Source organism: Leptosomus discolor, chromosome Z (genome assembly GCF_034619465.1).
Source record: "Leptosomus discolor isolate bLepDis1 chromosome Z, bLepDis1.hap2, whole genome shotgun sequence".
In the NCBI taxonomy this organism is placed as follows: domain Eukaryota; kingdom Metazoa; phylum Chordata; class Aves; order Leptosomiformes; family Leptosomidae; genus Leptosomus; species Leptosomus discolor.
The window spans coordinates 15894789-15920597 of NC_141419.1; the positions used below are offsets into that span (position 1 = coordinate 15894789).

The 25809-nt window shown below is 40.1% G+C and overlaps 1 protein-coding gene across 3 annotated transcripts in view; it reads right to left on the reverse strand.

The window, feature by feature from the left end:
• RASGRF2 (Ras protein specific guanine nucleotide releasing factor 2) overlaps positions 1–25809 on the reverse strand; it is a 134542-nt gene that overhangs the window by 69045 nt on the left and 39688 nt on the right. For all 3 annotated transcript variants that reach the window (XM_086479545.1, XM_086479544.1, XM_086479543.1), the window contains exons 2-9: positions 21804–21910; positions 10213–10360; positions 9499–9588; positions 7559–7812; positions 6350–6429; positions 5702–5895; positions 3667–3776; positions 1711–1829 (exon numbers count right to left, since the gene is read on the reverse strand). In XM_086479545.1, the coding sequence (XP_086335671.1) occupies positions 1711–1829; positions 3667–3776; positions 5702–5895; positions 6350–6429; positions 7559–7812; positions 9499–9588; positions 10213–10360; positions 21804–21910 (1102 nt within the window). The remainder of the gene's footprint in view (positions 1–1710; positions 1830–3666; positions 3777–5701; positions 5896–6349; positions 6430–7558; positions 7813–9498; positions 9589–10212; positions 10361–21803; positions 21911–25809) is intronic.

The following is a 25809-nucleotide window of genomic DNA, read 5'->3' on the forward strand; positions in this document are numbered from 1 at the left end:
TTTCCGCACTTAGACAAAATCACATGCAGTGGATATTCCAAAAGATAAACTGTGATAGACCCTTCTGTAACATACAGTCTTGTCCACTGTCCTTTTACTGTATGTCCAGAAATAAATCTGAATTTAATTTACTTAAATTATGGATCTGACCTGGGTCTAACACTCCAACGGTAATCTTTCTTAAACTGATTCCCACAGAAAAAAAAGTAAGTTCTTACTGATGAAACACTGGGTACACAGACAAAATATTAACGGCCAATCTTAAAAGGAAATAACCCCAACAAATACATAAATACAAAATATGTAATTACCTTGGAAAAAAATTCTAAAATTTAATTAAATTGCATGGTACAAGTCAAGCTAGAATAATCATAGCCCTTTTATTTTTTGGCTGTGGATGCAACACAACAGCCTTATATTTTTCTCAATTCATAACTCTTTAAACACCTCAGTTGTAACAAATGCACATATTTAATGAAGAATCAAGTAATTTAATAGCAACTGTTGTACGAACATAGTTTCATAGTTTGGCCACATGACTACAGAAACACCATAGAATGAATTTCAAAATGTATACAAAGCCTATTAATTGCCAGCTGTTATATGGCTCTATTAAATACCAAATGTTCTGCTGAGGTTATCTAGAAGCATCTATATCCATGGAGGGATGCACATAAATTACATTCCCAACCTTTCCTAAAAACATTATAGCTTTTCACACACAAAGAAGCTTTTACCCAGTCAAAACCCATGCTACAGATCTGTAGTTACAGTATACAAATGCATCAACTTGTTTTAAAAGATCCAGAAATAAATTATTATATAAATGGCAGAAAAATAAGCTTCAGTTATGAAGTTTTCACATTTGCTTGTAAACCCCACCAAATAAGAACTGCACCAGTTTGCAGTTCCTGGTAAAAACTGACACTTACTTTAAATGGGAAAGTTATTTTTATCACTATTTTTTGGAACTTAACAACAAATTTCACCACTGCTATAACTACATTTCAATAGGAAGAGTTTCCAAATCCACCAAGAATAGACAGAAAAGAGCACAGTATGGCTCTTCCCCTCTTGTTTTGCTATTAGATTAGAAGTAGTCCTACATTCCTGGCAGAACAGGATGTCTTTTCTTCATGACTTCTAGTAAAGCCCAAAAATTAATCTCTCTGGAGGCAAAGTAAGTACGCTCAGGTATTTTATCTATGCTCACACTGTCAATTTGAGATGTTTCCAAAGCATGGAGAAAAATCGGAACTACTGACAACTCTTTTCTTTCCTAGCAATCACTTTACCACTGACAAAGCTTCAAGTTTCTCCTAGACTTTTGCCCAAATGTTGGTATCAGCTGGGACTGCTATGTCAACTGGCCAGGCAGCCCTGGTCTCTGTGGAGCTGGAGGTAATTTCCATCCCTTTGAAGATCACAGCCCAGGCATAATGTACATTACTGTACTGTGGGTGCTTTACTCACGTGCTGCTGTTTTTCATGGTTCCTGAAGTAAACAGCACAGAAGTGGGATTCAACCACAGCCCAAACTAATTCTCATCAGGGCACTTTGTGACTTACCCCTCCATGGGCAATGAGTAGTCTTAGATTGCTAGCTGTGTCCAGTGCAGTGATCTGCCCAATGATGGCAACATGAACCCTGCTGTGTTTAATGCATTTTTTTCTTGATTATATGCATAGCTTTAAAGAAGAATGTCTTACCTTGGCGTATAAAAGTTTGGCTGGTATCTAATAATATATCACAACCTTCTACTATTGTTCTTTCTATGGCTAGGTTCTTCCGGATGTTTTCTGTGTCACTCACTTCATCATGCATCACCCTGTTAGACACAACACAAAATGCACTTTAAATTCCCTGAAATGTATCTTGCACGTGTTGTGTCTGTTTTCACTTGCACTTATACAGTGTAGACACAGAAGGTAGCTGATGTCCTTTGCCACCTGCTACAAAACAGATGTACACATGCAGTACATGATCACTCTTGAGCAAATTTCTTGCCTTTATTCCTTCCCTTTCAAATCATTCTTGCAATCATTTCATTTTTTCAGCAGTGGAACCAATTTTGCCAGACTTGGTTTTAGATTATTCCTAAACACATCTGACAGCTGCCACCAAGCTAAAAACCCTTCACAGTGGATAGAACAGTACTTCTTGATCCTTAATAGCCTAGGCTGCCACAAACCTGGAAATGTTTCTAGCATTTTGTGTTGGTTATCACATATCGTAGAGTCCCTGTCCTTTACTTTAGGTTGCCACTCTGTTCTGCTTCAGTTTACATCTAAAGGCACCACTCACTTCCTCTTGCTTCCTGTAACAACCACAGCCTCAATGGCTCACCTCTTGCTTTCTTCCACTTCTTTTCATAGGCATCCTCCCCTTACCAGAGAAATACAGATTTTTTCAAGGCTGAAAACAACCCAGAAGTTTATATGGTGGTGTGGTATATAATATTTTCCTAAACCAGGACCAGACTACACTATCTGAAAGATCCTCCTCCCTCAGAAGCACATTAAAGGGATGGAAATGAGTCACAAAGTTTTCTATTTGCAGTCTACACTGCCTGCCTTATGAGCAGAGGATGCTCAGTCAGTCTCAGCCTCCAATTCTGAATGTTCAGTGATGAACTAGTTGGACCAGCAATGAACTCTGACTTATGAGATGAAGCCAAGTCAAAGCTCATTGATCTGCTTGTGCACATAATCCTGGCCAGAGAAATTCTCTGCTTTGCTTGAGTGGAAAGCAGACATTACTTCTTTCTGCTTCAGACAGCCTCAGAACAGCGCAGAACTTGCTGATCACTGCAGGAGTCAAACACAGACATTTCTATAAAGGATATTGCCTGCCCAGCTCTTTAAGAAGTAAGACCTTGAAGAGGTGGCACAACATGACCTGACTGAAAAAGCTGCTTCTGTTAAAGACACAGCAGGACAAAAAGGAAAAGATAATAAGCTCCAAATTAAGGGGTAGTTTCCACAAGGTAACAACTTTGTCTTAACAGAAAAAGAAAACTGAGCAGCATTTCTGTGTTCACATCAGAAAACTGCTGTTTCCCAGAGATAACAACTAAATTTCTTACTGGGCTGACAGAGGGGAACATCTGAGAACGGTCCGGGAGTTCAGGGAAGAGTTCCATTTTGCAGGTTTCTACAGAGAGCACCAGTTCTCAAAATACACCTTTAGTTCCTGTTTATCTGGCATTATTTGAAGTGTATGTGCAAATCAGTTATTTCATTAAAGCATCTAAAGTGTAACACAGATTGAGAACTCAGTATTTTTCAAGACCCTGATTGATTCCCATTGTCAGAGTATTAGAAATGCCATTTTTCTTTAAACTGCGAAAAAAAATACATATTCCTCTATGCAAAGAAAATCGCTTTGCTCATAACTCAGGGGCAGGTGGTTCCTATAGCAACTCCTATTCTCCCCTACCCAAAATACAAGCAGACACTTGTAGATTTATGTTAGCCAAAAAAACCCCGGATGGGCCAAAATATTAGGTTGGGGTATTTTTTTTTTTTTTAAATTATCTTTATTTTGGTTTGGTTTTGATCCTTTGCTTTAAAAGAGTTTTTTAAAAAACAACAAAACCAAACCAAAATAAAGTTACTTTTAATTTCAAAAACTTTGTTTCAAGATTCAAGGTAGAAAAATCTTACCTGGAAAGTTCTTCAAGTTTTGACTTAGCAAATTCAAGGCTTTTTCGTTCAACATGTTCATGTGGTGTGTGAGCCAGAAGTTCATGAAGTGTTATAATATATCTAGGAATCTTAAAACAAATTAGGTATAAAATCAGTAAAACCTTAAAGGAATAATTCCGATTAGCTTTTTGTTAGATATTAGCCATTACCTTGGTCAGAAAAGTTTTGCAAACATAGTCTTTTTAAAATGAATATTCACAGCTAAATGATTATACATGCATTTTAAATAAAACTACTGCCAAAAATACTCAACTTTTGTGTGACAGCGACTGCATATGCATATGTACGTTTTCAGTTTGAGGAATCATAGAATCACAGAATCACTCAGAACATTAGGGTTTGGAAGGGACCTCGACAGATCATCTAGTCCAACCCCTCTGCCAGAGCAGGACCACCTAGAGTAGATCACACAGCAACGTGTCCAGGCAGGTTTTGAATGTCTCCAGAGAAGGAGACTCCACAGCCTCTCTGGGCAGCCTGTTCCAGTGCTCTGTCACCCTCACAGTGAAAAAGTTTTTCCTTATGTTAATGTGGAACCTCCTGTGCTCCAGCTTGCACCTGCTGCCCCTTGTCCTATCATTGGACATCACAGAGAAGAGCCTGGCTCCGCCCTTCTGACAGTCGCCCTTTACGTATCTACAAACATTAATGAGGTCACCCCTCAGTCTCCTCTTCTCCAAGCTAAAGAGACCCAGCTCCCTCAGCCTTTTTTTAGATACATTTATTGCATTTTAAGGAAAAGATCAGGCAGACACAAATATGACATTAAATTTCATTGTTTCATGTTGCTACCCAAGTGCCAACAGAAAAAGCTTTCTCAGCTCTCTGGGAGGTCCATACATACCTTCCCTTAATTTTAATAGGATATGCACGTCTAAATTTCTTGTGGCTTTGAAAATGCCAGATGACCTGTTTGCATTTAGATAAAATTCACATTGCACTAATGGACATGGAGGACCATGCAGTATTAGACTATTAAACGCTACCGGGTAGCACAAGGTTCTCCTTTTATTATTACTTAAAGCAGTTTCAGGCCTTTTAACCAGAACCAAGTGATGCTGCAGTATAACTTGTCTTTACAGAATAAAAGTTATTTAGGAAATGGAGACAGACATGACTTCTTATTATGCTGAAGTGAAAAGTCATCAGCAATGACATCCTCCATCACATATGAATAGGATCCTCTCTCTCCCTTCTAAGATCCCATAACCTTGTTTCAGCTCAACCAAAAAATCCCAAAACTTTATAATATACAAGCTCAAATTTTAAAAAAAATTATTGCTACAGGTGCTAATGTCCCTGTAGGCTAATATGAATAACTAGCACTAACATAAGTGTCACTGACACCATTTTTTTTTTTTTGACTCTACTTGGTTTGCCAGTAACTGAACAGGTGGGGTTCACTACCCTTTTGATGAGTAAAATATTAGGTTAAATGTAAAAGTCACAAAACCACCAGACTAGTGTTTCATAAATCTCTTCAACAAGCCACAAATATTTAATACAGACAAATATCAGAAAGATAATACAGTTTTCAAAACTTTTGCAATATATTTTTCATTCTCTAAAGACCAGGTCACTGGACTACAAAGTCAGAGGAAACTTTCAAAATGTTATCCTAGTAAAATGCTTGGGCCTGCTCTAACTTGCTATACCAGGTATATTTTCCCCCTCTGGACTGCTTCATAACCCTGTAACAGGCAGAAGTCAAGTAATTGTTTCTCTGATTTTTTTCTTTTGGAACTAGTCCTCATCCCACATTCCCCTTCGACATACATAAGATTCTGAATAGGGATGATTCAGTATAGTTGGAGAAAAGAGCTCTACAGGCAGAGTTTCAGTATAACACCAAAATAAATGAAAACTAATTTATTTCCTTGAGAGTATTTTTAGTTAAGCAATATGACTCTCCAATCAACTGTAATGTCAGTAACACAAAACGAATTAACCAAGCATTAAAAACAAATAGTCACAAAAAATATACAGAGACTACCTGAAACATGGGGTAAGTAAGGAAAGTTTCCAGCATACGCCCCTCACATGCTGGGTTGGCTTCATATTGCTTCAAGAGTTTGTCAAAATCTCTGTTTTGCTTACAGTTTGCCAGTACTTGAAGACTATACTGATGATTCCGAACAAATTCTTGATATATGTTCAGCATTGGCAGCAGAATGTCAAATAAGTCGGCTAGAAAAAGTCAAGAAACGCTTTTTTTTTCCAGCTACCCATCTCTCAAAATATTTTTAAAGAAACTACTATGTTCTACAGAAGGGAATTACTGTAATCAGTTCTGTTTCCAATATACTGAGATTTCAGAAACGTTAAACTGGGTTTTTTTCACCTGCCAAAACACGGTTGCTCTGATTAGTTAATAGTCAGACAATACCACCAAAAATTCAGGGGCCCAGGTCTAATCAATGTTTAGGCCAGAGGCATTCACATATACAGACTGCAAGACAGTCATTACTGCCCACACAGCACTCCCACTCCACCAGATCTTGCGGCATTAGTTTTGGAAACGTATTCCATTCAAGAAGGACTTTGAAAAAGTCCTGTGTTTAAAAAAATAAAACCTAACCTTGCTGTAATTTCAAAAATAAATCTAAAAATTGTACCCCTGGAGAAAAACATGGTAACTTACCTAGGATTAAGGTAGGCCAATTAGCTATTCTTGCTTTTAAGCCTTGGTGAAATATCTCATGAAGAAACATGATTGTTTCACTGAAAAACAAGTATTTAAACAAACAAAAAGACAATTCGGGTTTTATTTTCTGATTAACAGAGAAACATCTCTTCCTGGTTATTAGTATATTTTCCACTTTGCTAGAAAAAACAGAAGACAGTTGTTATTATTATGGAAGTAAATGCTTCCTTTTATTACATTGTTTAAATTTTTTAGTGTAGTATCTCTACAAAACATACAGTATTTGGTGTAGAAAGTATATTCTGTTGAATTCTTTTAAACAAAAGCATCTATTAAATAATATGTTCCAGTTTAATTAATACATTTTCCAAAATATCTCTGACAACGCATCCAATAGTTTAAGAGGATCAGTAAGATACAGGAAACCTCAAGCCAGCGATAGTCATTTACATTCTTGCTTGCTGCCGTTTAAGATTTGAAGCTTACAACTTTTCTATAACATGAACCTTAATATTGTACTTTGGCTCATGAGGTCAACAGAAGTAGGCGACATCCCAGTTGCAAAAGAAACCATAAACAGTGATCATGAATGAGCTATGAAAGGGGAACCTGCCTCATAACTAAAGGAACACGTCCTATTTCTTAGAAGTTTGGGGAAGACTTAGATGCAATCCAAATCCTTTATCAAATTTTAGATGCCTGCTGGCTTATTTGTACATACTCATTATGATAGTACTTGCATGCTTAATGCAAAGACCATTTCTTTTTTGTAGGATATGAAAAGACAAGAAAGAGGGAAGGAGGCTCCTTAGGCAGAACAACAGAAAATAGAAGATTTGACGTATTCATCCTCAGGGTCTTATCCAGATCATATGAGGCCACTAAGTCAAATTTTGCTCTCTTAAGAGGAAAGGAAACAGGAAAGGTGACAGAAAATTATAAGAACTAGCCCAAGAGGCACAATTTGTCCTTTACTTCCTCTAGCAGAGGAAGAAATAGAATGAAAGGAGGCAAAGAGGGCTAGCCGGTTGCAAACAGCATCACCGACAGCACCTTGCCTTTACTCCTGACAACACAGTCTACCTCAGCAGTATTACTGACATCAGAGCAAAAAAAAAAAATGCCAGAGCTCACTACTGTAAACTGAAGCAGAACGGGAAGAAGCAGTCAGTGAAATCCCCAAAAAGCAAACAATAAAGCCCATACCTGTTGAGGAAAATGCTACTAACATCATCATGACTGATAGGTGGCTTCTTTGAACTTGCAGCCATCCTCAAGGGCCGCAGAAAACAGTTCACAAGAACATAAAGCTGATGCACATATTCAGACTCAGCCTCCACCATGTTAAAAACTATCTGATTCCTTTTTCTCATACTTTCTGCATGGGGAGAACAAATATAATCTTGAACAATAGTCTTCCATTTTCTTCTACATAACCAGCCCCGCATAAAGCTCTGGACCTAAAAAATGGACCAAGCAGAAAGGAAGAATGAGAAAAAACATCACACAACTTCTCAGAAGCTCTTCACTGCAGAAATAACCCTTTAAATGAAATATCTCTGTTTAAAAACCAAAAAAGTCTGTTGCCCTCATTAATCTATAATTGCTCCTGAATTATATTCTTTTTAGATTTCTCTTTGTTAATGACATTCCCACAATCCTTTGGTTGTACCTGTTGCCAGAAAACAGGTTGAAAAGCTATCACATACATATCAAGGTACCTTTTACTGCAAGCTCCAATGTTGTAAATACTTTTCCTATCAGCACAACTGTGCTACACACTGTGCAAGTTTGTTAACTCCTTTTACCTTCCCTTACACATTTCTCTTATACTCCCAAAAGTGCACAATACAGGTAAGACATTTCAGGACAGACTTGATATCATTAGTGACATAATTCTGATTATGCCTTCTGTTTTAAATAGATACCACTTAGCATGTGTATTTAAAGGTAAGTATCAATATACTGCTTAGTATCAGACACCTCAGCCAGCAGCACTATTACCCAGAAAAGGCAAATTTTCGGCATTCCTCTATGTCACTCTACTTAAGTGTAATATCCATTGAAGTTACAAGTGAATTAAAGATTACAGAAAAGGTCTACATCTGGTCACAAAAAATTTAAGTATGTCTTTGGCCTGATCTTGACGTGAAGATCATTAATCTTGAAAAAGAAATGCAAAATCTCACTGGTAGCAGTTTACTCTGAATAAAAAACTTTTTTAAAAATTGTCAAAACAATCCAGATGTAGAATGCTGTGAATTATATACAGAATCAGAGCTCTTCTTCTACTAAAAGAGACATTTCCAGCTTCTATTACAATGTTTAATCTAAGTGAAAAGGAAAATTCACACAAGGGTAGCAGCTCAGTCGTGACCCAGAAAATGTCAGAAACTAAGTCCACACACCATAAAGGATATTATGCAATTTAAGAGACTGAACACTCTGAGAAAAAGGGTGACACATATGGGACCACATCTTCAAGTATGAATTCCATTCATGCTCATGCATTAGGATTTCTGGGAGTTAGCGATGGCTATAGTTCTTGAGGCTGGTTATATCCAGCCTCATGCAATATTACTAAAAGCTGCACATGTAAATGCCATACAGATTGAGACAATTCTGTCCCTGTTATTAAAAACACTGGCCATAGTATGCTGGAACAATCACCATCAAAGAGACTGGCTGACAACCTAAACTAAGACTGCTCTCTGCAGTTTCAATATTTGTATTCCAGCTGCAGTGACGGAATATAAGTCATTCTCTTACATCTTTATAAGTACTTTTATAAGAAAGGAGTATAAAGTCACTACACACTTTATTCCCACAGGACATAGCCCATGACTTAATTTCAATCTTTACAAGCAGTTGAATGCAATGTGCAAGCTTCTTTAAGAAACCGAACATATACCTTGCAAGTAAAAATGAATACTTAAGTAACAAATACACTATGGGATGAATGTGGCACTGCAACATAGGAAGTTGAAGTAATTTAAGAAGTTTAAGTAGGGGCGGGGCAAAACAAATGTTGCTATTTGACTGTACTTAATGAAAATAAATGAAGACAAAACCAGACAGACTAAAATACAGAAGTACACCCCCCATCCCACCCTCCTCCTCTTACGCAAAGAAGACTGCACGTTTACCTTTTTAATTTTTTTAATATCTGGATCCTCATCTTCCTGGTTGCCTTGATAAGGTCGCATTCTTTCTTTTGTTTTATTGAGAGCTATGATCTGACGAAAACAACCATTCATTAAATGCTTTCTCAAGTTAATGAAACTCTTAGCTACAGAAAAAGTACTTTCCCCTTCTTCAAGCCTGTTAAACCTGCACAGAATGACAAGCACGTATTTGGTCACAGGGACATGAAAACAGTTCTCTGAAAACCAGCAAGGCTATTCATCCAGATGGCAGAAGGACCAGAAGAGACCTGATTCTCCTCTCAAAACCAAGTGTGCCTTTCAGACTTCATCAGCTCAAGACTGCAAAAAAATTTTTAACATTCAGTGAAATACAGCGGTTTGGAACAGTTCTCAATACTGTAACAACCAAAGACAATGTGCCAAGGATGAAACTCCTCGAGTGAAAACCGGTAAGAAATAATGCAATCAATGGCACTCATACTGCAAAGCAATGTGTCATGTTAAAGTCTCTGACAAAGTAGTAATCCAAACAGTTTAACTGTCCCCAACATTTCTAAGAAAAACACTTAGCCAAGAGTTCATAGGGGAACTATTACATATTAACCTTACTGGGTTCTGTTATTTTCACAAATATTACAGAAATATTGAATATTATTGCAATACACACAGCAAAATGTTACAATTCAATGATTGCCTGATGGCTCTGACACATACCTCAGATTTAAGTCTTTCAATTTCTGTGTCTTGATCTTCAAGCTGATGTCGAAGCTGATTGGCTGCAATCTTTTCAGTCTCTACAATCTGGACGAGATGAATGTACTTCTGCATTAACACCTCCCTTTCAATCAGAATATCTGAATAACTGAAAGGGAAAATATTTATGCTAGTAAAAATAGCCAAATATTGTCTTTCATATCCTTTTATAAACTATTGATAGAATAAATGTTGCAAAACCTGAAAAACTGTTTGTTTGGCTTAATATATAACGAATAGCTTGATCAGAAATCATCCAAACTTATAGTGTTCAATACCCTTTTCAGACACAGGCACTAGCAGTACCCAGTTTCCTAGTATCCAGTTACCAAGAGCAAGACAACAGCACTGATCTTTTTGTAAGCGTCTAATTCTCAGGCTAAGCCCAAGAGCTCTGTTAATTCAATGTATTTTATTTATTTTAAGGGCTGTTTTTTTCCCATCTTTTGGGGGGAGCACCTGACACTTCATCAGTTGATCACCAGAACTGTTTCTAATTCCCTCCACCTGTCAGATCTCTTTATGGAAGAATTCCCATCCTAACTGTTATTTACTTTGCTAACATCTATTTTATTATTTAGGCCAGTCTGAGATTACTCAAATAAATGCAGTTATTCTAACTAGTAACAGAAACTATGATATCAATCTTTCTTTTAATTCTTGGGCAGCTAACTGCCATTGATATGTATTCTCCTCAAAAGGGACAGTATCTCTAGTGTAATTAGGTGTCTCCATCAGAGAGCAGAGATGAGCATCACTGGAAGTACTGTTGCCAACCTTTGGTAAAGGAGAAATCCCTCTTTCTTCCTATGCAACATCTTCATTAGACTGTTCTTTCATGTGATTCAGTCTCTCTCACACAGATAATTTAAATGTGCAGAAAATGCAGAGTCCTACAATGTGCTTGCTTGCTGGCCTTGATTCAGCAAAATCTACAGACACATACTGCCTCTCTACCTAGGTTTCAGGAAGCTTGTTCCTCTGAGAGTTAAATGATTTTACAAGATAAAGACCAAACTGCACAAAACATGGCAGAATGAAGCACTAAATATTTGACAAGTGATCTCTTACTGTTTCACGATCTATCACTGAAAATGCCAACCATCGTACCATTTTCCACTGCCAAGTTAGCACAGGTTTTAACAGAAATAATTTTTGGATTGCATCTCTTTTCCTTTTAAATTTATTTCTACTTGTTACAGCATTCATATAAAAAAGGAACATTTGCTATTAAACACCACAAGGCTTTTAAAAATGTAATAATGTGCACCCTCTCCAGTTAATCTTTTTTGGTATATATTTACTGCCATTTCAATCTGTATTAATGCAGTTATATACCGGAGGGGGCCAATATTGAGTATAGCTATCAAACTCAATACCTAACCTGGAAAGCAAGCTTAGATTTAAAATAATTCTGGTGAGTTCCCACAGCTATCATAAAGCAAAACTTTTTCCTCCTTGAATATATTATAAAAACAATAAGAAGTGAATTTCATTCTATCGCAGTTATTATTATATTTTAAATACTGCAATAGTAAACAATAAATGGGAAAAAAAAAAAAAAAAAAAAAAGCAGCTCAGGACATCTCTTCCAACAAGTAAAACAACATACATAAAGCATCCATCTTCATGAAGCTATCCATATATCTTAACTGTGCAATAAACAGTAATAAAGTATGAGACTTAGCTCTTTAAAATTGTTCAATAATAATCTTCTTTGTTTTGCAAGAATCCTGTTTTTTTCAGAAACCACAGTACTTAATCTCATTGCACCTTAAAAGGCATTTGCACAAGATAAACAGTGTCTGAGTTAGAAACACAGTTAGTACTAGTTTTACAATGATAAGAGACGTTACAAACATAAAAATATATGTAACATATGTAAGGAAATACATTCCTTAATGCCTGCAGCACAACCTTGATTTACATTTAATATGAAATGTAATCTTTTCTACCTAAAACCAGATTCAGATAGGCGACAAGATCTTTTCTTCTATTTATCCTTTTCAAAATTTTCTTATATTTTACTACCAATTTTTTTCAAATATAGAATTTGACAAATTTGGCTCTGCTTTTATTCAAGGCTGAAGAAAATAGTAGGGCACAGAAACACAAAGGGTGAACAGCAGCTGCAGTCAGAGCTGATGTAAGACTCAAGATACTATTATATACAATGTTTTTCTTCCATTTTTTTTATTTATATTTTACCCCTTTAGGGGAAGAAACTTCATCTAGATTTTTCAGCTTCTTTAAATGCATTAAGCCAGACTCCCATAGTCTTGCTTTACTAGGGAACAAGAACTTTGCTATGGAAGACTGAAAAGTTTTTGTTCTTTTGAGATGTACTTACAATATTTTGCCTAGTTAGTGGCTTTGGCTGTCTAAAATGTCAGTCTCAGCCTGGAAAACAAACAAGATTCCCTTCACTCCCACCATTAGCAGTATGAAGAGGAGCTAATTAGAAAACCTTATGTACACCTACACTAACTTAGAATAGGCTACCATTTTGCTTCTTAAACTGCTACTTGTTCTGGGAAAGGAAAATTACAGGATTTTGGAATAAACTTCATGTATTTCCAACAGCCATTTTCATTCATCTCTCTGTATGTATGAGTTAAAGACCATCATGCTTGAAGTGCTAACCTGTATATCGCACTTTTGAAATGCAAAATGCACAGCCTAATCAACTCTTTATGAAAACCAGGCAACGTGGCTCTGGGGGTCTGGAAGGCAAAAGAAATTGCCTACATCTGCCCATACTAACCACCTTCAAGCAGCTATACAACTCCTTAACCGAGAAGGAATAGCCTCCAGACAGGTTTTAATGTCTAGTGACACAATAACAGCCACACGAGGGATGGAAACAGTAAAACTTGCAATAGCACTTATGCAATCCGTTGCTACGACTCTAACCAAGGTGGCTTGGCCAGCCACCTGTACACAAGTACCATCAACTTTTAACGAACTCATGTATGACATGCAATATCAAAGGACACCTATGGCTGCGAGGGTTACAGGGCTGAGGCTTACCAGAAGATACAAAATTAAGATGAGCTTTCAAACATGCACGGACAACTGCTTCGAAAGGTGGTAGAAGAGGTGTCTGCTGATTTCTAGTCAAACAGGTGGGAAATGGCACTTGAACTGGTGAACAACTACAGCAACTGGGATTGGAGGGTGGGTGGGTGGGTACAGGACTGTGTGATACATGGGGAAGCATAAGAAGTCCACACCCCAAATGATTTTTAGTACAAGATCCTTTTAATTGAGACAGGGAAACACAAACTGGAATAGAGAGTCTTTCAGAAGGGTGGCCCCAATAACCACAGAAGGTTGCATGCACTCAAACCATGTCATTTGAAGAATGAGTTACTCTAGGAGAGTGGGTATGTGGTGAGGGGAATGCCACACTCTTGTGTTAGAACAAGACCATCCTGCAAACATTTCATTAGCCAATGTGTTACTCACCAGACTCATAACTCGCACTGAAACCAGCTGTTCCAATTGCCCTGGCACTCCTCTATCCAGGAAAATCTGACTATAGGAATTCATCTACAAACAAACTGGAGCAGAAAGGCACCTTACCCCATTATGCAAAACTGAGACAGAATTCAACAGCAGCCATGAAGTTCAGACCAAATACAGTGGAAGGGATACTCCCCACTGCATGAGCTGAGGCTTCACAGAGCTATTATGAACTTGTAGCTATCTCCAGAGACTGTAATTGGTGGGATTTCAAATGTTCCCTTAGAAAACAACTACCACAGCAATCTTCTGGACAGCCATAATTACCAGTATAACCATCATTGCCTGAAGTTTTGTGTCTAAGCTAGCTGAAGTGCTGTCTGACAAGATCTACAAGTCCCCTTGAAGAGCCTAAGGAGCCCTTTGCAGCAGCACTGAGATGTCTGCTCCAGGAACATAGTCCTTGAGGGGATAAAACATATTTCTATGAAGTGCTGTGCAAGGAGCACAGGAGGTACAGTCACCTCTGCTAGGCAATATTAGGGTGTGTGATAAAAAGCTGATCTTAACCAACACAAAGGAGCACAGAGGAACAATAGCAGCTGCTGTAAACCAAATAACCTAATCAACACAAACAAGTCCCCTGACCTGGCCGCTGACAAGGCTATCACAAGATCAGCCCCTGAAAAGCCCATCTCCACAAACAGGAAGGGCCACTGTGACAAGCAGGGAATCCCAATAACCCAGTCAGAGAAACAAGCCCCCTACCCCACCCCAGCTCCTCCCAAGGCTGTGACAGGACAGCCACCAGCCTCATCCGCCAGCAGGTGAAACCTATCAAGATGAGTCAGTGGAAAGGCTTCCAGGCTGAGAAGGGTTACCGACTACAGGGGTGTGAAACTTATGGGATACAAGGAAGAACATTTTGGGATCGTACAAGGCTTGTTATGGGATGTTTAAGGGAGGAACCAAAGGCAGAAAAAGGGAAGGATCACGTAGGCTTGAGGAGGAGCAAGCTTAGGAAAACACAGAGATAAAGGGATAAAACAGGATAAACAGTCACATGTAACCAAGTTTATCAGTATACTTCTCTGGCCATGCTCTGCACCTGATTAGCACAGTCCATCCCGTCTTCTCATTAACTCTATTTCTAATTACCTTCCTTGGTGAGGGGACTCTGTATATGCATCCATGGAGCATTAAGTGCCAGCTACTGGAATTGGGACCCAGGGACCACAGGTGCCTGTGCACGTGAAGTGCCAGTAACTTGCTGGAGAGGTGGAAGTGTGTGCATATCGTCTGGGTGTGTATATCAGTGTCTGATCACCAGCCACTGTCAAGCCTGGCTAGATGGTGAGCAGGATTAATAGCTGGCAAGCCAGGTGTTGAAGATGCAGTAAGTCTAGGTTGGATTATCAGAGACTCTCTGATTCGGTTACTGGAGGGCACCGAAGATCCGACCCAGCTATCAGATGGTTGAAACTCATTCGTGCGTGTGTGTGTGTGTGCCTGTGACAGCTGGAGACAAGAACATCCAAGGGCTAGTTACCAGCTAGACTGAGTATGCAGGGCAGTTACCAGAGATATCCATAGTGTTTGGGTCTCTACGTGTGTTCATGTGTGGAGGGTTGGGGGGACCTGTGCACCAATTAATGGAGGATCCATGGTTCATATGGGTGTGTGAGGTAACTAGAAGCACATGGGCTCCAGGGCCATGTCTCAGAGCAGCTACTGGGGGATCCACAGTGTGCTGGGAAGTGGGAGATGCATGCATATCTGTGAGTGATAGGGACTGAGTACCAGCAACTGGAGAGGGTCTGCGGGCACAAGAAGGCTTGTACTCGCACGTACCAGCAACTGGAGAGACAGAGGTCCTGGGTAGACTGCATGGATAGGCTATTTATTGGGGGGACCCATACTATATATATGCATTGTATGCATTTTCCACTAACATACCTTCATCCTGATCAGTCAGGGAGGCAAAAAGGATGAGGCTGCTGGTGTTGTCTGTGCCTGCATGAGTACTGAATGTTTCTGTCTGTGCTGATCCATGCGGCCAGCTGTGTTTGTATGTACATACGTGTGTACAATTCATTTGCACTGGCATTACGTGCCCAGGCTCACTTTTGGTTCAACCTGCGTACAGGGAGCAGCAGCAGCCTCACCCCTATCAAGCTACCAGCTCTGGCAACGCCTACCACTTTGTTCTGTGGATCTAGCTAGACGTTATTTGGAAGGCAGATATGAGATTGCCTTGCCCATGTTTTAAGTGTTACTCTCTGCCTCATTACCAGCCAACTGGAAACTACAAAATTGTGGTTATTATAGCACCCAGCCTCAGCTAATACAGTTTCTCCAACAGCAAGGCATTAATAGCAAGGCATTTGCTCTGAGCTTCTAGGCATCTCTGAGCTACCATACTGAGCTTACAGCTGCCTGCAAAATACTACATGAAATACACCCTGCATTAGCAAGCAAAGTGTGCCAACAAATCTGAGAGCAAGCCTTTTTTTTTTTAGTTTTCTTTGTAAATTGGCAGTTGGAGGGCAATAGTTCCTTTTACACTTTAAACAGCAACTTAGCTGAAGGAAGCACTCCTCCTTTCCTACCCCACATAGCACTCATGCTCTCCCACATCCCACCCATATACTTCCCTCTCCCTTGTGCAGTGAACACAGGTGTGTTGCATGGATGTGCAGTCAACAGACCCGAAGGAATGACACGGATTAAAACTAAGCTGGCAAAAAAATAAACAGAACACAATTCCTTTTAGTGCAAATCAGTTTCCCAATTAAGTTCACACTTGTGCCTGCATGAGAGAAAGGGTGGTAAAGGTGTGGGAATGAATGACAGCTGCTTCCTTCAGCAGCAATGTGGGCTTATGCAGGACTAAAGCATACATGAAAACTAAAGCCTGAAGCACATAAGACTTTCCAATAAGCTAAAGTAGAAAAGACTGAGAAATTTGATGAGTACTGCATCCATATAAAGAAAGGAAGCATAAAAGTTTTTGAGTCAAATGCAAATAAACCCTAAAAACATAGAAGAATTTGTAAGAGAGGGTGAAGAGTCTGCCTTAGTGTATTAAGGGTGAAACAGATTTTTTCATAAGCCCAAAACAGGACTTCCACATGCAGTCGCTGACAGACGAATTAGGATTTGCCAGGAATAACTCCTTCAGACCAAAAAATGTAGCTCAGAAGAAGCAAACCTTACTTTGCCACCCTGGATATTACTGACAACTCAAAACACTGAGAATTCAAATAAAATGGGAAGAGATGAAAAGTAGGTATGCATGTGGCGCTCATAATGGAGTCCCATTAAAACATACTGAATTGCACCTCCCATTGCAAGCTGACAAGCCAAACAAACTGCCAGATGAGGAGAGGGCACTATAGACATGAACATAAGCAATGCAGCATCTAGCTGCAGCATGCAAGAGTCTGGGAACTCTTGAAGAGTGTGCATGGTACCCCCCAAATGATAAGCAATAGCATCCCACCCACAGTGAAATCCTCCAAGAAACAACAGACAATGCCACAGCAGAAAATTATGAATTTGCATCCAAATAAAATACCTATTTATCCAAAGTGGGACATAGGGTGCAGTACGATTGTGTTCTTTTTTAAACAGCCTGTTTATAATTTGAAAAATAAATAAAACATGGAAGAGATTTTGATGGCTGGACACACTTATTTGGCAAAAGAAAAAAAAAAAGAAAGAAAAAGAAAAACACCTCAACTACTTTGTCTCAGCTAAAACAGTGATTACCATAGCTACACATGAAGACGAGACCCTCTGGAAAGCAATTAAATATTTCAATTTCACAAATGCCAACATGTTCACACAGAACAGGATGTTCCCAGGCCTGTTTTCAATCTAAGGGGGAATGTTCTCAATACTTCCTAAAATTTTTACTGAAGACACCTGAGATACTATAAAAAAAGGATCTTCAAAGGGCTACACAAAATGACACTTAGCAATTCAAAACAAAAGCATGAGAGAAGGGTCAGAAATGTCTTCTGCTAGCTTCAGATGAACAGTGGCACTGAAGAAGTTAGCAAAGTTTGTCCTATTTGTTAAAAATACAGATGAACTCAAGGGAAAAAGTCTAAATCATGATGCAGGGAAAATTTAATCCCTGAAGCAAATCTATTCTATTTCGTCTAATTACGTTGGCAAGAAAATTCTCACGCAATAGTCTAAAACTATTATTTTCACTTCTTTGTTATGTATCTTTGGTAAAAGACCCAATGGTTAAGTAACTTCTGCAACTCCAAGTTGTTTTGCTAGACACAATGTAAAGCAGCTTCCAGTGCAGTAGAAAAGAATCAGAACAATGAGGTAACCACAACAGCATACAACATTCTGTGTTTAGAAACTAAATTTCGGAAGTTTTTTTGTCACTTGTTGATATTTTGTTCAAGAACAGGATACTAGAACCAGAAAAGCCATGTCCAAGTCCCTGGAAAATTTCCCCAAGAAATGTAGAGACCTATGCAGAAAAGCAGGTTAAGAAAATCCTCCAAACCAGAGAATCATAGACTCATTGGTCTGGAAGGGAGACCCAAAGGTCATCTAGTCCAACTCCCCTGCAGTAAGCAGGGACATCTTTAGCTAGATCAGGTTGCTCAGAGCCCCATCAAACCTGACCTTGAATGTTTCCAGGGATGGGGCCTCCACCACCTCTCTGGGCAAACTGTTCCAGTGCTTTACCACCCTTATGGTAAAGAACTTCTTCCTAATATCCAATCTAAATCTACCTGTTTCCAGTTTAAAACCATTGCCCCTCATCCTATCGCTATGTGCCCTTGTAAATAGTCCCTCCCCAGCTTTCCTGTAGGCCCCCCTCAGGTACTGGAAGGCTGCTATAAGGTTTCCCCGGAGCCTTCTCTTCTCCAGGCTGAACAACCCCAACTCTCTCAGTCTGTCCTCATAGGGGAGGTGCTCCAGCCCCCTGTTCATCTTTGTGGCTCTCCTCTGGACCCGCTCCAACAGGCTGATGTCCTTCTTGTACTGAGGGCTCTAGAGCTTGATACAGCACTCCAGGGGGGGGTCTCACCAGAGCAGAGCAGAGGGGCAGAATCACCTCTCTTGATCTGCTGGCCACACTTCTCTTGATACAGCCCAGGATGTGATTGGCCTTCTGGGCTGCAAGCGCACATTGTTGGCTCATATCCAGCTTTTCATCCATCAGTACCCTCAAGTCCTTCTCGGCAGGACTGCTCTCTATCACATCATCCCCCAGCTTGTACTGATTATGAGGATTACCCTGGCCCAGGTGCAGGACCTTGCACTTGGCCATGTTGAACCTCATGAGATTCACACGGGCCCACCTCTCCAGCTTGTCCAGGTCCCATTGGATGGCACCCCATCCATCCCTCAAGTGTGTTGACTGCACCATGACTTAGGGCCTGAGAATACCCCTCACAGTGGTGTCCATAGATTGATATTATTAGGACTGTCATTCAGATAGACACAAACAAAGGGGAAAAAGTCAAACAGCAAAAGGGACAGAGCTAAAAAGACTGATCTTGCTTACAACAGAGACCCAGTTGTCTTCTGAAGGCTGCAGTGATAACTTTCTGGTGGAGTCAAAATTCAACCACCCTGACCTTGAATCACGACTAACTTCTTAGCAAGTTTAAGTTCTCAGTATTTTCAACTGTGTTCAAACTGTTGTTTAACATTGGCTAATTTTCTGTTAAGTTCTGCCTTGAAAAATCATGTGTGATACATTTATGGATTGAACTACCCAGAGAGAAATTTTAACTCACTGTTATGAAGCTCTTCTTGCTTACATGCCTTTTTCACCAGGCAATGGACAAGAAGAAAATTAACCCGAGAACAGAGAACTGTAGAGTCCTGCTTCCCCTGAATGCCCTTACCAAAAGGCAAAAAACCATGCTCCTTTCTTCACTTGCTTTCAGTCACACTCCACAGAAGAAACTGACCCAGATCCAGAGACAAGGTGAAGATCTGCCTCCTCTCCTCCTCTCTCAGTGTGGTCATTTGGTGTCTCGCGGTTTGGTGTCTGGTGAGGTTTTGGCGTGGTTTTGGTACCGGGGGAGGGGGCTACAGAGGTGCTCCTGTAAGAGCTTCGAGAAGCTCCCCCGGCTCCAATTTCGGACCCATCTCCGGGCAAGACCAGACCAATGGTGCCTCTGGGAGTAACTATTTAAGAGTGAAAGAAGCGACTGATTCCATCTCTTTGTTCTGTTTGTGTGGGTGAGGAAGGGGGATGGGAGAGAGACAGCCCTGCAGACACCCAGGTCCGTGAGGAAGGAGAGGGGGAGATGTGCCAGAGCAGAGGTTCCCCTGAGGCCCGCGGTGGGGAGGTGGCTGAGCCCCTGCAGTCCCTGGAGCCCAGCGGTGGCCCAGAGGTTGCCCTGCAGCCTGCAGAGGACCTCAGGCCAGAGAAGCAGGGACCGGGCCCGAAGCAGACCACGACTCTGACCGCGCTGGAGCAGCCCATTGCTGGGAGGGCGGCAGCCCCGGGAGGGACCTGCGCTGGGGCGGTTTGTGGGGAGCTGCAGCCCCATGGGAAGGACTCACGTTGAGGCAGTTGGAGGAGGGCTGTCTGCCATGAGAGGGACCCCACAGTGGGGCAGGGGAGGGCTGCGAGGGCCTCACTGTCTGAGGATGAAGGAGCAGGCACCTTGTGCCAGACTGACTGTGACCCCCATTCCCTGCCCCTGCGCTGCTGGGGGCGGGGGGAGAGATAGCAGAGCTGAGCCCGGGAAGACCCGGGATGGGGCAGGGCGGGGGGAAGGTCTGTTGTATTTAAGACATAGTTGTATCTCTCATTCTCCTTGATGGTGGTGGTTGTTTGTATTAAATGTATGTTGTTATCCCCAAGTTGAGTCCGTGTTTTGCCTGTGACCATAACTGGTGAGTGAGCCCTCCCTGTCCTTTGTCTCAATCCTCAAGCCCTTTTGGTTGTATTTTCTCCTCCCCATCCCTCAGGAGACAGCGTAGGGGTAAGCGAGCAGCTGCAGGCTGCTTTTGGAGCCAGTTGGGTAGGCTCAAACCATGACACTCATCAATATGGGACTGCCTGCTGGTGGACATGCTCTCCCGGAATGGGCTGAGAGTTCAAAGCCTCAGAGCTTTTCAGCACCTAAACTAATGTGTTCACCTGGAGGGCTACCATGCAAAATGTGGTTCACCTAACATCACAACGCAGCAGATGCGTCACAAGAAAGGACAAGAGCCCGTTCAGTTAAGTACCAACACTAAGAAGAGGATGCAGACCCAAAGAGTGGACGCCTAGGTGACACAAGACCTGCAGCTTCAGGGCCTCATTTCAGAAGTTCTAAATGAAAAACTACTAGCTGGATGGTGTTCCTTTTTAGTTATAAAGCAAAATCACTTCTGTTTACACAGCTTATGTCCTAAGCAACTCAGAAAATGCCTGGTTGCTTGTGTGTTACCATGGCACTGTAGATTAGCTGAGCTGTCTATGAGAGGAGGCTGGAGAAAGTGCATTTCAGCAAAGATATTTGCCTCCACAAACCTTCAGTTAGATGATTTTCATTTAGATTATACTGTAAACCTTGTCCATTCACCACTCAGACCATTTCTCAGGGAAAGACCACTGTATGGCTGGAAGTCCTACCACATCCCTTTTAGTAAGACTGATTGTTCAGGACTTCGGTTTTGAAATCAAAATTTTATCTGCTGCACTGTATCATCATAATGGTTTGACCTTCTCTTCCTTACATTTATTTCTACATAAGAGCTTTTTTAAGAAACACTCATTTATTCATTTGGCATATCATTTATTTCTTCATTCACATAACACACTTTGCCTCTAACAGTGGACTATTCCTAGGGATTGTTTCCTGTAAAAGAGTATTCTTCTTGAACTGATTTCAACTGAATACAATCACTCATGAATGATACAATACAGGGATACAAGCATGAATGATAAAGGCATTTTTTCCTACAACATATCTATGAATTACAATTAATACACGTCTAATGCACTGTAACATCTATTTCTGTTTAGAGAATTAAATTTTCAAATTATTACCAATTTAATTTACAATAAAATGGAGCTGAGGATTAAAAATCAGGTTTCATACCTAGCCTGGTGAATAGCTTCTACCCATTCATCTCCATCAACTTCATCCTCGCAACGGAGCTCCAGTGGCTTCTGCCCTTCATGGCCAAAAAGAACAGTAAAGTAATGCTGAAAATCAGAACAAAAACCAAAAATGTTCAGAAACTCTTTTACATAAAATAGGTACCTAATTTTTTTTTAAAAAAAATACAACTTCTTAAACACAGCCCAAAGCATTGCCAGCCTAGAAAGACGTGTTTTAAGCTATTAGTTGTGAAACATGGATTGAAGTTGAAACTGTATCCTTAACATATTCCCCTGTGTACCAAAGCAATAACTTTCATGACACTTATGGTAAGTTAGTGTTTTTAAGCTCCCACATACAAAACAACAGCATATCATTCACTAAGCAGCTTCTACAGTCAAATACTATGGTGTGACTGTAGTGGCGTGTCTGTAGTTGTTTTTCCCTTGCAGTTTTTCATCTAAAATTTTTCTTGGACACCAGCATTGGATACCAAATCTGAAACTGCCACCACTTCTTTAGAAGAATGCAGATTGTGCACTGACTCTAGCTTATGTCCTCACCTTTCCAAAAGAACAAGGGAAGTGTCCCTTCTCATTCATCACACTCCCAAAGCATTTTTGCCCTTCTTTTAAGAAGTCTCACCCATAATTGTCATTGTAACAACTTTGTGTTTTCACAAGAAAATGCTATTCACATAAGTGTCATATTCTTCGATGGAATTTCTCACACGAAGGACACTGTCCACGGTATGTTCCCTAGAACACACAATTTCAGTAGAGCTTTTGCTGCTTTCAGAATGTAGTAGTAATAATAGTAATACCTAGTCGGGAGAGGAGAAACCCCCTTATTTCACAAGGTTGGTCATTTACAACCTTATTTTGCATAGCTTGCATACTAACTTACAGGCAGGTAGCAAAATGGAATTCTCCCAACTTAGATGAAAATAGGTGAGAAAGTATTCCACCTTAATTTCCACAGATGCCTTAAATGCACCCATTAGTAAGCCAGCTATTTCACAAGCAGAGGGACCAGTAAGAGACCTGCCCACACATAAAACCATCTGGTTATTCGGTCCAATGTGATTCAGGAGCTCTTATCGCTCAACATCTCTGCACCAGATCACTCAGTTCTCTTCATTACCTAGAACTTCTCAATCCCTCTTCCACCTTCATCCCATTTACAGGGAACCAGTATAAAGACACATGGCAGAAATTACTTTCTGGGGTCTAACAGCAAATTCAAAACTCACTCTAGTCAGCAAGCAAGGTATATGATTTGTGTTTTCCCATGCCATTAGCCATTGTTTACAGCAGTAATAAACGTGAAGTGATGTCAATAAACATTCTGCTTTCCTTGTCAAACCCACAGCTCAGCTGAAAAAGCCTCTTTGAGTCAAACACCATGCTGGAGATCAAGCAAATGTAAAACACCTCAGAATTAAAAGCCATTTCCAAGGCAGGAGGAACACAAGCATAAACACAAGCAGAAGGGATGAAATTTTACCTACTGAGAATTGGCTGCAGATATTGTCAACACTGATAATGAATTTTGTCCATATAAAAAGAGATTATTTCAGCCATTTGTTGTCCCCTTCTGAAACATTTGGAACCATGCTGTGCACATACAACACACAAGTCAGCTGCGCAGTGTGCATTGAGCAAGTTCAATACACCCCAGATGCACTGGATTCACTACACTGGCTTTAGCACTGTCTGTGCACCTGTATTTGCAACGCAGTTTGTGCCTGAGGACCTCACAGTTACAAAACCCAGCTGCCTCTGTGCGCCTGAATACACTCATATGTTTGGTTTCTTGTTGAGTAACATGAGTATGTATGATGGCATTCCATAAAGAGAAAACTATTAATTTGTGCATTATATCAATTTGCTAAATATTGTTATGTGTATACAAAACACTTTTCATAGAGAAGACCACAAGCACTACAGGATTAGCAACAGACCAACAAAACAGAGACAAGGCCAAATAAGAAGCAGCATTCACATTTAACATGCTATACACAGAAAGTCCAGGCTCAGATTCTTTAAGTTTCAGAAACAAAATAACTCCAGAGCACAGACAAGGATCAATAAATCATTAGAAGGGCAATCCTATAAAACTGTGGTTTTTCAACAGTGTGTATCACCTAATCCTGAATGCCATGAATAGGAAGAAACATTTAATCTGGTCCATAGGATTCTCCACAGCAGTGATAGATTAAAAACTTATAACAATACTGTACAGTTGAAAACAACCTACAAGACAGTAAAAAGTGCAGCAAGATTACACACAAATGTGCTCTGTTTATAGACTGGAATAGTCTATTTTAAACAGTGTATTTAGAGATAAATCACACTGTTCAGAGCTGCATTTTATATAACAAGTTATTTGCGTTTCATAAAGCTGCTACATATAAAATTAGAATAAAGACATAAGTGTAGACAAGCACTGGATTTAATCCCATTGTGTAGGGATTCAGGTTAAAGGGAGAGACAATATTACAGTCCTCCCTACTTCTAAAGTGAGAAAACTCAGACCTTTTTTGAGCAAGACTTGCAGTGATTTCATGTCATAGAATTTAGACTTAAAGGTGTGCAGTTACTATGGTGATCGGCATGATCTAAATGCTTAGTTAGACCAAGAAAATGCATAAATTCGAAGTTAGAGGGCTACTACAGTACGACTGAACCCAATGGAAACAAAAGCTAAAATATAAAAAGGCAATCGTTTTCAGAAGCGACTTTAAAAATCATCTACATCCTCCACCAACCTCAAACATGCATATAGCACTCAAACATCAGTATCAATTATCTCATCATTTACCCAGAAGTAGTCAACTCTACAGTAAGCAAAGTGCAAGTAAAATATCATAACACGCCTCTAAAAAGAATCTCTAAGTCATCCTTGAATTCCCTTTCTAAAAGAAATGTTGCTTAATTACAAACTAATTTACTACAAGAAAAGAAGATGGTATCTGTGATGCATTATTAGATTTTCAAGTTGATGATGTATGTGAGTGGGCCTATATACACATATATATATTTATAGAGAGACATATATAATTTTAGCACCACTATTCAATCTGCTAAACATCTCAGCTTCCACATCATCGCAGTACAGTACAGGTAAAAACCACCTTTCTGCATACACACTATTAGTTTCTTGAAGTGATGACAGCAAATACTGAAGAACTATACAACACATTTACATCAGCTACCCTCATGATTATTCATCATGTCTGTTGGACTAGCAGGCAGGCACTCATGTTTCAAGTCAAGCCCGTGGTTCAGTTGGACAATTTTTTTTATTATTGTTTATTCTGAAAATTGTCAGACTCATAGAAGACAAAATTAACATCCTGACATTTTCATATAAAATAAATTCAGTAATTTCATTTTAAGGTGTCTTCTGTATTCAGGTATGTACAAGCAAAAAGGTAAGACTTCATTTTAATAAAAATATCCTTGGCAGAGTTCTCCAAAGAAAAGCTTGGGAAAAAAAGGAGGGAAAGCTTCATATACCTTCCATAGGTTGAAGGCACTATCTTGACTGACAGCTAAGGAAAGAACAGAATCACAGAAGGGGTTGGGGTTGGAAGGGACCTCTGGAGATCATCTAGTCAAACCCTCCTGCTAAAGCAGGTTCACCTACAGCAGGTTGTACAGGACTACATTCAGGCGGGTTTTGAGTATCTCCAGGGAAGGAGACTCCACAACCTCCCTAGGCAGCCTGTTCCAGTGCTCTGTCACCCTCAGGGTAAAGAAGTTTTTCCTCATGTTGAGGTGGAACTTCTTGCACTCTGGTTTGTGCCCATTGCCCCTTGTCCTGTCACTGGGCACCACTGAAAAGAGCCTGGCTCCATCCTCGTGACACCCACCCTTTAGATATTTTGTAAGTGTTGATAAGGTCCCCTCTCAGTCCTCTCTCCTCCAGGCTAAAGACCACCAGGTCTCTCAGCCTTTCCTTGTAGGAGAGATGCTTCAGTCCCCTCACCATCTTCATA